The sequence below is a fragment of the Staurois parvus genome, unplaced genomic scaffold, assembly GCF_062004578.1.
Source record: "Staurois parvus isolate SC_StPar_1 unplaced genomic scaffold, SC_StPar_1.0 ptg000025l, whole genome shotgun sequence".
Taxonomy (NCBI): domain Eukaryota; kingdom Metazoa; phylum Chordata; class Amphibia; order Anura; family Ranidae; genus Staurois; species Staurois parvus.
In genome coordinates, this window is record NW_028317821.1 from 18,202,123 (window position 1) to 18,220,349 (window position 18,227).

An 18,227-nucleotide genomic window follows, 5' to 3' on the forward strand; every position below is an offset into this window, starting at 1 on the left:
GAAGATAGTTCTTAATGACATTGGGTTTATGTTTGGGGTTGTTGTCCTGCTGCAGAATACATTTGGGGCCAATCAAACACCTTCCTGATGGTATGGCATGATGGATAAGTATCTGCCTGTATCTCTCAGCATTGATGACACTATTGATTCTGACCAAATCTCCAACTCCATTTGCAGAAATGCAAACCCAGATTTGCAAGGAACCTCCAATATTCTACACTGTTGCTTGCAGACATTCAATATTGTACTGCTCTCCAGTCCCTTCATGAACAAACTGCCTTTTACTACAGCCAAATATTTAAAATTATGGTTCATCAGTCCAGAGCACCTGCTGCCATTTTTCTGTACCCCAGTTCCTTTTTGTTTGTGCATAGTTACGTCACTTAACCTTGTTTTCATGTCCACATCCTGGCTTGTAGTGCTGCAGGGTTCTATAGAGATCCATGGCCTAGGACCATTTCTGTGCAAAGGAGGGTGAGGTAACTGTGTCATGGCTCCTAAATGATGCCTTCCCTTCGCATTTTGCTATGAAAATGCACACAGCATGTTGCTACCATCTACTACAGGGACATAGCCACAGGACATGCACATCCCCATCAATTCCACATTCAAACAGTAAATACCCCACTGGAGATCCCCTCACTTAGCAATGATGGGTCAAAGACACAAGGAAGCTGGGACAAAAGGGCCGAAAAGCACGCGTTCTACAGACAGCCTACAGGAAACTCCAACTGCTGCTGTGGGTGATAGCTGTTCCCTTGTGTTGGAGCAATGTCCTATTGTAACACCACTCCCATTATCTGAATTTGGCCCTCTATCAGGCATGCACCTTGCAGCTTGTCTGAAAAAAGTATATTTCTCTGCCACTATCTGAATTCTTTAGATATCTCTCAGCACTTCTAGAGCCTTTGATTTCCAGAGACCAGAAATGCTACATGTTCTCAATTCCCTCTTATCCTGTTCAGGATTCAGAAGCTGAACCTCCTTTCATTGAGGATAATGTGGGGGAAAGTGTTGAGGGCCCTGATTTTGTAGCAGAGGCTGTAGAGGATTTTGCTTCCCCTACATTTTATGAGGTAAAAGCTAAAGCTGCAGCTTCACATCCAAGGCTCTCTACTATGAACACACTAATTGCTGTGGTGCACACTAGTCTTTGCCTAACAGCACCTAACTGTCCACAACCTGAACAAGCCCCTATGGATTTTAACTCATTCTAAGATTTTTGCTGAGATTTATCCTATGAAAAAGTATTTTAAAAAGAAATGAACTGTTCTGGTGGTGGATTCTGCCATTTCAGTTCTAAATAAAGACCTTACTGTCTTTTGAGGAAATTCTCCTTTTTAAGGATAATGTTAAGAAGTATCTGGAAGACCTCTAAAAGGCCTTCTTTGCCCTTGCAGATCCTGCCGTGCGATCAGCTATTGCTGCTATGTTCATTTGCCAGACTATAGCTGACTGGACAGGACATATGAATAGAGAACATGAACCCACCTCTGAGGACCCTATTGTTTTAGAATAATTACAGCTGATGCCCTCAACAATGTTGTTCTTTCTAGTTCCTCTAAGAATGTGATTCACTAAGTCTCTAGAATCTCCCTTATTGCTGTGTATATGCACAGGTTTTTGTGGTAAAAATCTTGGTCTGCTGGACCTGTATGTAAAAAGCATTTATTTTGCATGCCCTTTGATGGTAAACACCTATTTGAGGAATCCCTTAATTAATTCATCAAGAAAGTCACCAGGGAAAGGGTACTTTTACCCCACAAGAGGATGCCTAAATCCCTTCTACAGCTACTACTACTTTTCAGCAAAATAAATATTCTTACTCTCCACAGGTGTCTACTTCCAAACCAAGTCTTAGCACTTTCTTTCATTGTAAACTCTGGACTCCCTGGTCCACCATGCATGTTCAGAAGCCCTTCTTACAACCAAAAGGCACCCAGGCTCTAGTTGGTGTTTGCACCGGTCTGGATTTGAGACATTGCTGACCTCGGGGTCCAATATGTCATTTCAAAGGGTTTCAAAATAGAGCTTCTGTCTCTGCACCCTCATCACTTTTTACTTTCCAATCTTCCAGCCTCAAATCAAAAGAAGGAAGATTTATTGACTGGCTTACACCAACTTTAGGCACAAGGAGTGATTTTACTGGTTCTTACAAAAGAACAGTTCAAGGTTCCACACTTTGCTGTGGAAATCAATTTGTAGCACTACCATTTGAGCTCTTCTCTGCACCCAGTGTTCTCAAAAGTGTTTGCCCCGCAGGTTATCTGGACCACCTCCTGCTGAAAGACTCCTCAACCACTGCCTTGACTATGAACATCCAGAGGTTCCTTCAAACCTTTATCTGGATAATCAAATTTCTAAGGTCTGCTGTCCAGCCCTCACATTGTCTGGTGTACCTGAGTCTAATATTGGAAACAGCCCAAGACAGAAATTTTATTCCCCTAAAGAAGGTTGCTTCTCCAAGGTCCCACAGGGGACCTCACATTCATCATTTTGTTTCCACATGAGGGTTCTGGGCTTGATGGTAGCCTCTTTTGAGGCCGTTTCTTTTGTCCAGTCTCACTCCAGACCTCTTCAATCCAACATATGGTGTGAAGCAAGCAAATTCAATCCTTGGATCATCCAATGCTTCTTTCCAGCCAGACAACATTCTCCCTGACATGATGGAGCTCCAGTCATGCCCTAGAATTGGGAATGTCTCTCCTTTATGTGCCCGATGGTGACCGAATGCCTTAAATGGTGGGGTAGACTTTACAACTCCTTGACTGTCCAGGGGACCTGCTCCCCAAAAGTCATAGTCTGAGAAATCAAGTTGTGTGTTTTGTACTCGAATTCACAGGTAAATAAAAATCCTATTTTTTATATCTCGTTATTATTATTATACAGTATTTATAAAGCGCCAATAGTTCGCTCAGCGCTGTACATTACAAAGGGGGACAGAACATGTGACAGAACAATACCAATACAATGTGATACACGAGGGGTTCGAGGGCCCTGCTCTTTCGAGCTTACAATCTAGGAGCGAGGGGATGGTGGCACAGGAGGAGATAGCTGTGGGGGATGGAGTGGTAGGACGAGTGGAGGAGGTCGGCAAGTTAGCAGGGGGTGGGGTGGGCTTCCCTGAAGAGATGGGTTTTCAGGGTGCGCCTAAAGGAGAGGAGAGTAGGTGATAATCTGATGGGTTGGGGCAGGGAGTTCCAGAGGATGGGTGACACCCTGGAGAAGTCCTGGAGGCGGGCATGGGAGGAGGAGACCAGGGAACTAGAGAGAAGGAGGTCTTGTGAGGAGCGGAGTGTGCGTGCTGGGCGGTACTTGGATATTAGGTCAGTGATGTAGTTCGGGGCAGTATGGTGGACAGCTTTGTACGTCAGCGTTAGGATTTTGAATTTGATCCGTTGCGCAATCGGAAGCCAGTGGAGGGATTGGCAGAGGGGGGTGGCGGAGACAGAGCGGTTGGAAAGGTGAATGAGTCTGGCAGCCGTATTCAGGATCGACTGAAGCGGGGATAGCCAGCGGCGAGGCAGGCCAGTGAGGAGGGAGTTGCAGTAGTCAAGTCGTGATATGATGAGAGAGTGGATGAGCTGTTTAGTGGTTTCTGGGGTTAGGAACGTGCGGATTTTGGCGATGTTGCGGAGGTGGAGTCTGCACGAGTTTGTTAAAGATTGGACTTGGGGCTGGAAGGATAGGTTGGAGTCCAGAATGACACCCAGTACTCTGGCCTGCAGGGCGGGTTTGATGGTAGCGTTGTTGGATGTGACGGAGAAATCAATGGGGGGTGGTGTCCGGGCTGGGGGGAAGACAAGAAACTCGGTTTTGGAGAGGTTCAATTTAAGGAAGTGGAGCGACATCCAGTCTGATATGTCGCTCAGTAGGTGTGTGATTCGGGCTGAGACCAAGGGGGTGAGGTGGGGGGTTGAGAGATAGATTTGTGTGTCGTCGGCATAGAGGTGGTAGTTGAAGCCGTGAGAGTGTATGAGTTGGCCAAGGGAGGAGGTATAGATGGAGAAGAAAAGGGGCCCAAGGACAGAGCCTTGAGGGACCCCAACAGAGAGGGGGAGTGAGGGGGAGGTGGTAGCATTATAGGTAACGCTGAAGGAGCGTTGTGATAGGTAGGATGAGAGCCAGGAGAGAGCAGAATTTCTGAGGCCGAGGTAGTGTAGTTTTTTGAGGAGGAGGGGGTGGTCGACTGTGTCGAAGGCCGCAGAGAGGTCAAGGAGTAGGAGCACTGAATAGTGGCCATTAGCTTTGGCGGTTAGCAGGTCGTTGGAGAGTTTGAGTAAGGCAGTTTCGGTGGAGTGTAGGGGACGGAAGCCGGACTGTAGGGGATCGAGGAGGTTGTTGTCGTTGAGGTGAGAGCATAGGCGGGTGTAGACTAGGCGCTCGAGGAGTTTAGATGTAAATGGGAGCAGGGAGATGGGTCTGAGGTTGTTCGGGTCATTGGGGTCCAGGGAGGGCTTTTTAAGTATGGGGGTGATGTGTGCATGTTTCAGAGGGGAGGGGAAAGTGCCTGAGGAGAGGGAGAGATTGAAGATGTGGGTGAGGGAGCGTAGGATGGAGGAGGAGGAAGGTCGTAGGAGTTGTGAGGGGATAGGGTCGAGGGGGCAGGTGGTGAGGCGGGCATCAGAGAGGATCTTGGAGACTTCCTCGATGGTAGTAAGGTCAAAGGTGCGGAGTGTGGGGGGAGCTTCAGTATGAGGAATGTAGGGTGGGGTGGAAGAGGAGGTCAGAGCAGTGGTGGGGCCGTGGGAGAGGGGTGATGAGGGGGTAGCTGAGTGAGGGTGAAGGGGGTTGGAGAGAGTTTGAGCAGCGACGAAGTCCCTGCGGGTTATGTCGAGGGGGAGGGGGGATAAGGGGGTAGCTGTGTGAGAGGGGACGGTTTGAGAGGGTGTGTGAGTTGCGGCAATGTCCTTGCGAATTGTGTCAATCTTGTTTTTGAAGTGATTGGCAATCTCAAGGGCAGTGAGTGAGGTGCTGGGTGGAGGTGGGGGTGGAGAGAGTAGAGAGTTGAAGGCAGAGAAGAGTCGGCGAGGATTGGAGGAGAGGGCCTTGATGAGGGTCAAGAAGTAGGCCTGTTTGGCAGCATGGAGGGAGGAGGTGTAGGTGTGGAAGGCAGATTTGTAGCGGGTGAAGGCTTGTTGGGATTTGGTTTTGCGCCATAGTCGCTCCAGGGCACGACTTTGTCGTTTGAGGGTTTTGGTGTGATCAGTCTGCCAGGGCTGGAGCGGTCGGGGTCTGATGTTGCGTGTGGTTAAAGGCGCTAGTGAGTCAAGGGCTGTTGAGAGCGCATTGTTGTAGGCGGTCAAAGCCAAGTCAGGGCAGGACAGGGGGAGGATGCGGTCGTGGAGTTGATCAGCTGCAGAGTGGAGGGAGGCAGGGTTAAGGTTGCGGAGGTTACGGCTGGTAGTAGTGTGACATTTGGAGGGGTAGGCGTTGGAGGACGAGGAGATAGAGAAGGTGATCAGGTTGTGGTCAGAGAGAGGGAAGGGGGTGTTAGTGAGGTTGTGGGGAGCGCAGCGGTTGGAGAAGACAAGGTCCAGGATATTTCCGTCGGAGTGGGTGGTGGATTGTATGCACTGTGCAAGTGCAAAGGAGGAGGTTAGGTGGAGGAGACGGGCTGTGTCTGGGTTGTCGAGGTTGACAGGGATGTTGAAATCCCCAAGGATGATGGTGGGTAGCTCAGAGGAGAGGAAGAAGGGTAGCCAGGAGGAGAAGTCATCCAGGAAGCGGGGTATGGATCCAGGAGGCCGGTATATCACAGCAATCTTCAGGGGGGTTGGGGAGAATAGTCGGACGCAGTGGGCCTCGAAGGAGGAGAAGGATAGGGAGGGGGGTTTGGGAGGACTCGGAAGGTGCTCTGCGGTGACAGGAGCAGACCAACCCCACCACCTTTGCGACCGTTAGGCCTGGGTGAGTGGGTCCAGGTGAGACCTCTGTAGGAGAGTGCAGCAGGGGAGGTAGAGTCAGTGGGCTGGATCCAGGTTTCCGTGATCGCTAGGAGGTTGAGGGAGCGGGAAACAAAGAGGTCGTGGATGGCGGTAAGCTTGTTGCACACCGATCGGGCGTTCAGGAGTGCACATGAAAATGGGGGGGGAGATTTTAGGGAGCAGGGGGACAGATACTAAGTTGTGGGGGTTGCAGTAGGACGTGGAGGTGGGAGGGTGTTGAGCGGGTGAGGGAGGTGGAGGGCCAGGATTCGGGGAGATGTCCCCCGCGGCTAGGAGGAGGAGAAGGGTGAGAAAGGTGGCATGGGAGCGGGATGTGCAGGAGCGTGAGAAACTACTAGTGGAGGTGTTGGGGTCAGTGGGAGAGTGGAGTAATAGGAGGAGGTGGTGGGTGCCATAGAGGAGCGAAGGAAGCAGTGAGGACACAATATACAATTGTTTGGGAGGGGCAGAGGGATATAGTGAATGGATTTTGGGAACGGAGGAGAGGAAAATGAGAAGGAGGAGTGGAAGAGGCATTTTGGGGTTTTGGGGAGGTGAAGAGAGCAATAGTAGGGAGATGATAGCAGTGAGGGGGAGATGTACAGGTTGTGGGGTGGAGCAGAGGGGTAAAGAAATGAGATTTGGGAACAGAGGATAGTAATATGATAAGGAGAAGAGGGGCGTATTATATAAAGGTACACAGAGTGGGTCTCAGGCATGTAAGAGGTTTCCCAGGGTGTTTGCTTGCAGTCTTCCAGCATGCAGTAGAGCTTCTTGCTGTTGTGTCTTCCTGCTGCTTAAGTTCTCCTGCTTTAGTTCAACTGTTATCCAAAACATTATTATCCTGTGCAGGGCTGTAAAAGGTAATTACTCCAGCCTCATTTTTTTCCTGTTCCATCTGCTTTAGCCTCTGATACTTAGGGTAAACCTGTTCTGATTTGCACCTGCATTGCAGCAGGCACACCTTTGAGTATGGATGCCCAACTCCCAAGACTCACTGACAATCCTAGACATGCTCACTGGGATGCAGGAGGTGTTAGTCACTACCGCTCTGTCCATTTTGGTATTCACAACTAGGAGCCATTTTTATTTGATTTGAAAGTTAGCTGAAGACCATGCCACTTCCTTGTTCACACTGAAATATGGGACTCAAGAAACCCTCAACAGCAGTTGATAGTTTACACAGAATAATGACAACCCGACTCCTCCCGCCAGCCAGTGCAGGGCTGGGTAAAAAAGACCAAGTGTAATTCTGTGACCTCTTTTTTTTTTTTCTCTACAATTTTTATATATAAAAACAGAAAAATGTTAAATAAGGATAGAAAAATGGTACAATCTGCAGGGGGTATACCAATTTATATTGCTGCTTACTCCGGTTCTGCTTTAAATATGCACCTATCTGATTATTTTGGTAAAACTCACTATATGCCCTTCTATATAATGCTGTTCAAGTGTTACTGTAATTGAGAAAAGCCCTGGTGCTTTTCCTTATCCGTGAAGTTATGTCATTAATTCAAAAGCAAATACCAGAATTCCAAGAAATCTGCTTTCCAGGCAAAGCTTCGAGAAGTGAAAATGCTGTTGCTAGAAAAATCAGCGGTTATTTTATAAACATTTCCCTTTTACAGAGAGGGAAGAATGCAGAGAGGCGTATTAAAACATCCCAGCCGTGCGGCTATGCCAAATAAAGTACATGTTTAGACGAGTTTGTGGACCACAGATGTATTGCTGAATTGAAAGGATTAACCAGCATGTCTGACCGGGCGTTCTATTTCCAAATTGTAATACTGAATATAATTTTCTCTTGGCTGCCTTCACTAAAGCCGTCATGCTTTTTTTTAAATTACCACCGTTCCTTAGGTTAATTAAAGTGCTTTGCAAGCAGTGTCTGATGCTTGTAAGGTTTAGAAGGGAATTCAAGAAGTGAGCAGTGACAGTTGGAATGCCGATCCAGAGAAAAGGAAGTAGATGTTCAACAAAAGATTCATTTAGAAACTTGGAATGTTCTGCAGTTTAGGCCAGAGATTGTCTCTGGATTGTGTAAAGACCACCAGTCAAAACTTTAAACCCATTTATGAAACCGTAACGTGTTTGATACAGGCTCTTTGCCTGCTTCTTGTTCTGTTTTAATGTAAACAAGAAATATATGCAATGTGTTACAATACTACTCTAACATTAAAAAATTATAGGAGAACTAATAGAAATATATATTCAATACTGTACAATACACAAACTTTCAGAGCACTTAAAAAAATAGATTGTTTGGGGATATGCTACATTACGTGGTTAGCTTGTGCTGTATGTCTTCTGTTCCTTCGTGTTACTGAACTCACAACAGTAAAATCAGGCTGTACAGTCATGCCAAACATATTGACACTCCTGAATTTTTGTCAGATAATGTACCACTTTGCCCAGAAAATTGTTGCAATTACAAATGTTTAGGCATTCTCATGTTTATTTCTTTTGCTATTTTGAGGATCAGAAAAGACAGAATCAAACATCCTTTTTGCAAAATGCAGAAGATTAACTCCCTTAGGTTCCACAGTGAGTATAACAAGCATGCTTTGCTGCATATACAGTCATGGCCAAAAATAGTGGCACCCCTGCATTTCTGTTAGATAATGCACCACTTTGCCCAGAAAATTGTTGCAATTAAAAATGTTTAGGTATTCTCATGCTTATTTCTTTTGTTTGTATTGGTATGACACAAAAAGTGGAGAAACAAAAAGCCAAATCTGACACATTCCACCCAAAACTCCAAAAATGGACTGGACAAAATTCTTGACACCCTCAATTTAATATTTGTTAGCACACCCCCTTGGAAAAAATAACTGAAATCAATCACTTCCTGTAACCATCAATGAGTTTCTTACACCTCTCTACTGGAATTTTTGACCACTCTTCTTTCAGCAACTGAACAAAATTATTGGCACCTTGTCATAATTGTAAGAAATAATTGCATTCCAAAATTGTGATGCTCCTGTAATTAAACTCACCTCTATCAATTAACAGGTGCAGACAATATAGAAATCACACTGGCAACAAGTTAAAATGGTAAAAAATTGACTCAACCTTTCTGTTGTGTGTCTCTGTGTGCCCCATGGAGCATAGAGAAGAGAAAGAGAAGAACAGCAAAAAAAAAATTGAAGAATTGAGAACAAAATTTGTGAAAAGGTATGGACAATCTCAAGGTTGCAAGTCCATCTCCGTTGTCCAGTCCAGTGTTCCTGTGTCCACTGTGCACAACATTGTCAAGAAGTTTACAGCACATGGCACTGTAGCTAATCTCCCTGGATGTGGACGAAAGAGAAAAGTTGATCAAAGATTGCAACGAAGGATTGTTCGAATGGTGGCTAAAGAACCTCGATCAACTTCCAGACAAATTCAAGCTGACCTTCAGGCACAGGGTACAACTGTGTCAGCTCGCACTATACGTCACAATATGAATGAAAAGGGACACTATGATAGGAGATCCAGGAGGACCCCACTGCTGACACAGAAGTATAAAAAAGCCAGATTGGAGTTTGGCAAAACTTACCTGAGGAAGCCAAAATCCGTTTGGAAGAATGTGCTATGGACAGACTAAACAAAATTACATCTTTTTGGTAAAGCCCATCATTCTACTGTTTTCAGAAAAAGAAATGAGGCCTTTAAAGAAAAGAATACAGTCCTTACAGGCAAACATGGTGGAGGTCCACTGATGTGTTGGGGTTGCTTTGCTGCTTCAGGCACTGGATGTCTTGGCCGTGTGCATGGCATTATGAAATCTGAACACTACCAAAGAATTCTGGGGTGCAGAAGCTCAATGTCATGGGACATTGAGCTCAATGTCATGGGACTTACAGGAGGACAGTGACCCAAAGCACACAGAAATGGTTTAAGATAAAGTGCTGGAGAGTACTGAACTGGTCAGCAATGATTCCAGATCTCAATCCCATAGAGCACCTGTGGAGATCTCAAAACAAAAAGTATGGAACCCTTCCAGTCTGAGAGACCTGAAGCAGTTGGCGAAAAAAGTGTGGTCCAAAATTCCAGTAGAGAACTGTTTTGCCAACAGCGGCCGGGCGCCCAAGGCCTTATTTCCCTTCTTTATGCAGCTTTGAATAGACGCTCATCGCATACTCTTTCATATGTCATTCAGTGGGAGCGCGACCTGGGAGTGGTTGTGGATCCGGAGGACTGGAATAGGGCCTGGTCGCTTGTAGCTAAATGCTCTTTTAATACGACCATGCTGGAGGCGGCTTACAAGGTATTGTTTCGTTGGTATTGGGTTCTGGCTCCTTTGGCACAGGCGAATCCTGCCTGCAGTGATCGATGCTTTCAGGGTTGTGGCCATCGTGGTGATGTATTGTATATCTGGTGGTCATGCCCGAGGCTGCTTCGTTTTTGGTCTCGCGTGTTTGGCCTCCTTTTCACCTCTCTATACGACGGGATGCTCGGTATGCTTTGCTTCATTGTCCCATACCGGGTCTTTTGGCTCATCAGCAGAAGTTGGCTTCCTATTTGTTTTTGTCGGCCTCTAGAACAATTGCTCAGGCCTGGAAGAGCCCGTTTGTCCCTCTTCAGAGGGTGCGGGACCGTATGACCACTATGATGCTCAATGAACAGATGTCGAGTATCTGCAACGACTCCCAATGTAAATTCTTGAAAATATGGGAGCCGTGGTTGCAATATACCTTTCCCATGCTCCCCCCGGCTAGTCTGGGGATGTGATGTTGTTCGGCTTTGGTGTTCTTGGATCCCTGCTCTTGGTTTGGTTATCTTTTTTCTTTTGTACTTCTCCTTCCGCCCCCCTTTTTTTTTTTTTCTTCTGTCTGCTTTTGGTGTGGCAGTGGATAGCTGCCTTTAGTGTGAGTTATTATCAGTGTTATTATCAGTGTTATATTTATGTTTTGTTATTTAAGTGCCATTGATAGCCCCTGTGTGGGCGATCTTTTGCCCTGTTGGTGTTAGAGCACTGATTTCTTTAATTTTCTACTTCTTCTATGTGCAATTGATAGCCCCTGCGTGGGCGTGATTGGTTGCTCCTGTGTTAATTGTTATTAATTAATAAAAACCATTAAAATACAAAATTCCAGTAGAGAGGTGTAAGAAACTCATTGATGGTTACAGGAAGTGATTGATTTCAGTTATTTTTTTCCGAGGGGGAGTGCTGCCAAATATTATTATTGTACAGGATTTATATAGCGCCGACAGTTTTCTCAGCCCTTTACAATATAAAGGGAGATAATACAGCAACAATACAGTTCAATACAAGAGGGTTAGGAGGGCCCTGCTCCTTGGAGCTTACAATCTAAAAGGGAGGGACTGGTGGTACAAAAGGTAATAACTGTGGAGGATTAACTGGTAGGAGGAATAGAAGATTCCGTTATTGGCTGAAGGCAGGATAGGCTTCCCTGAAGAGAGAGGTTTTCAGAGATTGCCTAAAAGTGGGCAGAGTAGGCAATAGTCTGATAGATTGGGGTAGAGGGTTCCAGAGGATGGGGGAGGCTCTGGAGAAGTCCTGAGGATGAGCATGGGAGGAGGAGACAAGGGAGCTAGAGAGCAGGAGGTTGTGGGAGGAGCGGAGAGGATGATTTGGGTGATATTTGGAAACAAGATTGGTGATGTAATTTGGGGCAGAGTTATAAATGGTTTTATATGTTATCGTTAACGTTTTGAATTTTATTCGTTGGGCAATGGGAAGCCAGTAGAGGGATTGGCAGAGAGGAATGGCAGATATGGAACGGTTAGTAAGGTGGATGAGTCTGACAGCAGCATTCATGATAGACTGAAGAGGGGATAGCCTTTGATGAGGTAGGCCAATGAGGCGGGAGTTACAATAGTCAAGGCGAGAGATAACCAGGGACGGAATAAGTTGCTTAGTAGTTTCAGAAGTTAAGAACGGGCGTAATCTTGGAGATGTTACGGAGGTGAAGTCTACAAGATTTGGACAGTGATTGGATTTGGGGTTGAAAGGACAGATGGGAGTCTAGGATTATACCTAGTACCCTGGCATGAGGGGAGGGACTGATGGTTGTATTATTGATCTTGATGGAGAAGTCAGGGGAGGGGGCACAGGCTGGAGGGGATAGTATAAGCTCCGTTTTAGAAAGATTGTGTTTGAGGAAGTGCAGTGACATTCATGCCGTTATGTCACTTAGTAGGTTAGTGATGCGAGAGGAGACTGAAGGGGTGAGGTGAGGAGTAGAAAGATAGATTTGTGTGTCGTTAGCATAGAAATGGTACTTAAAGCCGTGGGAGTTTATCAAGTGACCAAGGGAGGAGGTGTAGATGGAGAAGAGAAGGGATCCAAGGACAGAACCTTCAGGTGGAGTGGAGAGGAGGAGACAGAGTAACGCTGAAGGAGGGCTGCCAAAGGTAGGAGGAGAACCAAGAGAGAGCAGAGTCTCAGAGACAAGAGAATGGAGTTTTTTGATGAGGAGGGGAGCTCAACAGTATCAAAAGCTGCAGAGAGATCAAGTAGTAAGAGTATAGGCCATTGGTTTTAGCAGTTAGTAAATTATTAGTGATTAGACTAGCGATTGTAGACTAAGCGTTCTAAGAGTTTAGAGGTAAACGTGAGCAGGGAGATGGGTCTTAAGTTGTTCAAGTTGGGGGGGTCCAGTGAGGGAAAAAAAAAGTCAGCAGCTACAAATACTGTAGGCCAGGGGTGGGCAACTGTGGCCCTCCATGTCCCCCATGAGGCATTGCAAAACTGACAGTTACAAGCATGACTCCCAAATTCATGATGGGACTTGTAGTTCACCAACAGCTGGAGGGCCACAGTTGCCCACCTCTGGCCTAGGCGATCGCAGCGGAAATGGGAGCGGGTACCTGTCTAATTTGGGTACCTGCTCCCCAAAGGTACCAATCCTTAATGGGGAGCAGGGGACAAAGGCTTAAAGTGGAACTTCCCCTTTTGGCTTGAGCTCTGCTTTAAGTATGGGAGTGATGTGTGCATGCTTTAGAGGGGTGGGGAACACACCATTAGAGAGGGAGAAATTGAAGATGTGAGAGAGGGAGCATAGAATAAAAGAAGAGGGTGACCATAGTAGTTGTAAAAGACAGGATCCAGGGGGCAGGTGGTGAGATGGACTTCTGAGAAAACTTTAGTGACCTCTTCAGTAGTAGCAAGGTCAAAAGAGGAAAGTATTGAGGGAGGTTTAGTATAAGGTATGCTAAGTGGGATAGATGTCTGTACAGTGGAAATGCGCCTACGAATTGCATCAATCTTGTTTTTGAAATGATTTGCAATCTTGTAAGCAGTGAGTGAAGTACTGGGTGGTGGTGGAGAAAGTAGAGAGTTAAAAGTAGAGGAGAGACGACGAGGACTGGGTGACAAGGTATTAATAAGAGTGACAAAGTAGGCTTGTTTGGCAGCATGGAGGGAGGAATTGTATGTTAAGAAAGCAGATTTATACAGGGTGAATGCTTGCTGAGATTTGGTTTAAGCCACAATCGCTCCAGTGCACGATTATGTCTCTTAAAGATCTCTGGTGTCGTCAGTCTGTCACGGTTGTAATGGTCGGGGCCTGATACTTCGTGTAGTTAGAGGAGCAAATGAGTCTAGTGTGGATGAAAGCGAACTGTTGTAGACAGCAGTGGCCAGGTCAGGGCAGGACAGGGGAGAGATTCTGTCATAGAGGCGATCAGTTGCAGAGTGGAAAAGAGAAGGGTTTAAGTTGTGAAGGTTTCTGCAGGTAATTGTTTGCTGCTTGGAGGGATAGGTGTTTAAAGGGGAGGACACTGTGAAGGTTATGAGATTGTGATCAGATAGAGGAAAGGGGGTGTTTGTGAGGTTGGAGGGAGTGCAAAGATGGGAGAAAACAAGATCTATTGTATTCCCATCAGAGTGAGTGGAGAACTGTGTCCATTGTATTAAGGCAAAAGATGAGGTTAGGTTGAAGAGTTGGGAAGTAGCTGGGCTGTTCACATTAATGGGGATTTTAAAATCTCCAAGAATGATAGTGGGTATTTCAGAGGAGAGAAAGTAGGGTAGCCAGGCAGAGAAGTCATCAAGAAAGCGGGAGACTGGTCCAGGAGGCCAGTAGATCACTGCAATCCTCAGAGAAATAGGAGAAAACAGCCGAATGCAGTGAGTCTCAAAAGAAGAGAAGGATAGAGAAGGAGGGTTAGGGAGGACTTGAAAGGTGCTCAGTGGGGATAGAAGAAACCCAAATTCACCTCCTTTCCAACCACTAGGTCTGTGTGAGTGAGTCCAGAGAAGGCCTCCATAAGAAATATTAAATTGAGGGTGCCAATAATTTTGTCCAGAGTCCAGTCCAGAGTTTTGAGTGGAATGTGTCAGATTTGGCTTTTTGCTTCTCCACTTTTTGTGTCACACCAATACAAACAAAAGAAATAAGCATGAGAATACCTAAACATTTTTCATTGCAACAGTTTTCTGGGCAAAGTGGTGCATTATCTAACAGAAATGCAGGGGTGCCACTATTTTTGGCCATGACTGTATATGCAGCAAAGCATGCTTGTTATACTCACTGTGGAACCTAAGGGGTTAATCTTCCGCATTGTGTAAAAAGGATGTTTGATCCTGTCTCCTCTGATCCTCCCCTTCTTCTGCTGTCCCAATCCATCTGATGATTGAACAGAGTCGCTGTCCAGACAGAGGATCCAGGGGTCCTGCAGCCTCAATCAGGGGAAAATGAAAACTCCTCTTACAAACTTTAACCAGTGCTCTGCTTGCCACTGATAAATATCTTAAGACTGCTGCATACTGCTGATGAGAAAAGGTATTTAGCAGTTTATATTTACTAAAATAATTGCATTTCCATGTTCTGTGTACTGTGGGAGACCAGATATAGTGAATGCAGGGTCCTGGGTTTAGTAACACTTTAAGTACAGAATATGCAAATAAAAATAGTCCATTTTATTTTATCTTTAACCACTTACTCCCATTGTGCAGGTGCGGGAGTTGGCCTTAGAATTAATTAAAGTGTAAACCCATGATTCTGCATTTACTATATCCAGTCTCCCACAGTACACAAACCATGGAAATTCAATTATTTTAGTAAATATAAACTGCTAAATACATTTTCTCATTTGCAATATATAGCAGTCTTGTGACTTCTATCAGTGTCCAGCCAAGCATTGGTTAATCATGTTTTCATTCTGCTCTGACTTTCCTATGAGGCTGCAAAACCCCTGACTCTCTGTCTGGACAATGCTGATTGGCCCTGTGCCAATCACATGCACCCCCCCCCCCAACAAAAAAAACACTCTCTTGCAATACACACCAAACAGAGCATGTGCAGACTTGCCACTGTTGCTCTAACAATGGCAGATGGATTGGGGACAGCAAAAGAAGGGGAGGATCAGACAGCCTTTTTACAAAATGCAGAGGATTAACCCCTTAGGTTCCACAGTAAGTATAACATGCATGCTTTACTGCATTTACAGACTGATGTTACTGTTGTACTGGTGTGGGTTTAGTCACACTTTAAACTTGTCATAACCAAGTCCATTGAACTACTCCAAAACCTCTCCCTCAGTAAACAAAACAAAAAAAAAAGTCTATATTTGATTTTTCCAAAACTTTATCTATCTTGGGCATATCAGCAGCATAGTAGTCAAGCCAATCTACATCTATTAGGTACAATAGACATTTCTGAAATTGAGTGAGGGACATGAGGGAAGAGTTTTATGCTGCAAAATGTCATGGTTTGTTAACGTACAACAAATCCATCTGTGCATGATTATTTTCACAAGGGACACAAAGCATTGCTTCTTTTGCCAAGGTTTTTAGGTTTTCTGTGACATAAGGAAGTTTTCTAAAGGCTTTTTGGAACTACAAGTAAATTTAAGAAATTAATTTATTTCAGCTTCTACCATTAATTATGTCCTTATTTTAATACAGGTGCGAGTTTATGATCTTCAGCAATATGAGCACAGTGCAGATGATGTGCTAGTTTTGGCAACAGATGGCCTCTGGGATGTCTTGCTAAATGAAGAAGTGTCCGAAGCTGTTACAAATTTCCTAGCATGCTGTGACCCAGATGACCCTCACAGGTTTGTCTTTTTAATCTACAATTTTGGCATTGACAATACACACAACATATGTTTTTATGGAGCACTGTGGATACATAACACATAGCCTTCCTAAAGTGTGAAAATGTGGCAACTTGTTGGTCAACAAAAAAAATATTTTATTTCTACACCTTCCAACCTTCCCTTTCCTCATGCACAGATGAACCCGGCTGCTTTAATATTAGTGCAGGCTGATGCTGTTCCCCTACCCCATATCTGGGAAGCCAGTCTCACATCTTCATGTGTACTGTTGAGATCAGGAACTTTACTGTGTATTGCACATTCCCATCACTGAATTGTTCCAAGAGTCCTGTTACATAGCCATTGTAGGCTTACCACCCTTCCAGTCTCAGGTGCTCCAACACTTCCATATTGATCATACCCTACTAAAGGTGACTGAGAAGACTCTAATGACAAACAATCCAATACAGAAGCTGTAAAACAGGCATTATAAGGAGCCTGCACCTACCTTTGTGTTTCCCCACCATCACTAACCTGTTGCTGGATCCTCGTGAATTCTCTCCCGTTGTTGAGTGCCACCGAGCACTAGATTGTGAGAACGTGGAGAGTGCCACATGTGCTTCTTGCTATGAAATACCACATTTGTATAGCATTGGTGGACTTTATAGGGACAGGAGGAAGCTCATGAAGGTAGATATGATTGTGCTTGATTTCTGGGTTTGATTGATAGCTGTCATGCTAGTTGGCAATGGTAGCACTACCTCTATAGCACCCCAGTCATACACCAAAGAATCTAGAGGCAAGTGGACCCTAGTGTGGGCCCACTAGCCCAGCACTGTAACTTACAAATCTCATCCTAGAAGTGCTCTACATTGGGTTGTCATGTATTAATCCTTTAATAACGTCAGGTGGTAACAATGGGAATAAAAGAAATAGGTCCATATTTAAAAACTATGTTGTGTTTTTTTTTTTTTAACATTGTATACAAACCAAGAAGACATACAGTTGTGTTCAAAATAATAGCAGTCAGACATCACTAACCTGATCAATCACTGTTTTTGGTAGAAATTATATTTCTACATGGCAAATAATTTACTAGCAGGTGTAGTAGAGTAATAGAAATCCAACAGACCCAACAGTCATGACATGCATGCTGCTGATTCTGTGTAATTGAATCACTAATTGAAAGGGGCATGTTCAAAATAATAGCAGTGTGGAGTTCTATTAGTGAGGTCATTCATTCTTTGAAAAACAGGTGGCAATTATTGCCCTTATTTACGGAAGGAAGGCAGCAAATGTTGTACATGCTGGTTTACAGTGCATTTCTCTCTGAAATTCTGAGGAAAATGGGTCGTTCCAGACATTGTTCAGAAGAACAGCGTACCTTGATTAAAACGTTGATTGGAGAGGGGAAAACATATAAAGAAGTGCAGAAACTGATGGGCTGCTCAGCTAAAATGATCGCAAATGCTTTAAAATGGCAACCAAAACCTGAAAGACGTGGAAGAAAGCGAAAAACTACCATTGGAATGGATAGAAGAATAGCCAAAATGGCAAGGACTCAGCCAACAATCAGCTCCAGGAAGATCAAAGAAGGTCTAAAGTTAACTGTGAGTACTGTTACAATTAGAAGACGCCTATATGAAGCCAAGCTATCTGCAAGAAGCCCCCGCAAAGTCCCACTGTTGAAAAAAAGACATGCTGAAGAGGTTACAATTTGCCAAAGAGCACATTGACTGGCCTTAAGAGAAATGGCGCAACATTTTGTGGACTGATGAAAGTAAGATTGTTCTTTTTGAGTCTAGTGGCTGGAGACAGTTTGTCAGACGACCCCCAAACACTGAATTCAAGCCACAGTGCACTGTGAAGACAGTGAAGCATGGTTGCGCAAGCATTATGATATGGGGATGTTTCTCATACTATGGTGTTGGGCCTATTTATCGCATACCAGGGATCATGGATCAGTTTGAATACATCAGAATACTTGAAGAGGTCATGCTGCCTTATGCTGAAGAGGAAATGCCCTTGAAATGGGTGTTCCAACAAGACAACGACCCCAAACACACCAGTAAACGTGCAACATCTTGGTTCCAGACCAACAAGATTGACGTTATGGAGTGGCCAGCCCAATCCCCGGATCTTAATCCAATAGAAAACTTGTGGGGTGACACCAAAAATGCAGTTTCTGAGGCAAAACCAAGAAATAGAGAAGAACTGTGGAATGTAGTCCAATCATCCTGGGCTGGAATACCTGTTCACAGGTGCCAGAAGTTGGTTGACTCCATGCAACACAGATGAACAGCAGTTCTCAGA

At 44.9% G+C, this 18,227-nt stretch overlaps 1 protein-coding gene across 1 annotated transcript in view; it reads left to right on the forward strand.

Annotated features, from left to right (window-relative positions):
- The window catches only part of PPM1H (protein phosphatase, Mg2+/Mn2+ dependent 1H), a 251,683-nt gene that overhangs the window by 223,846 nt on the left and 9,610 nt on the right, over positions 1 to 18,227 (forward strand). Inside the window, exon 9 of the mRNA XM_089652100.1 lies at positions 15,784 to 15,935. Coding sequence (XP_089508226.1) covers positions 15,784 to 15,935 — 152 coding nt within the window. The remainder of the gene's footprint in view (positions 1 to 15,783; positions 15,936 to 18,227) is intronic.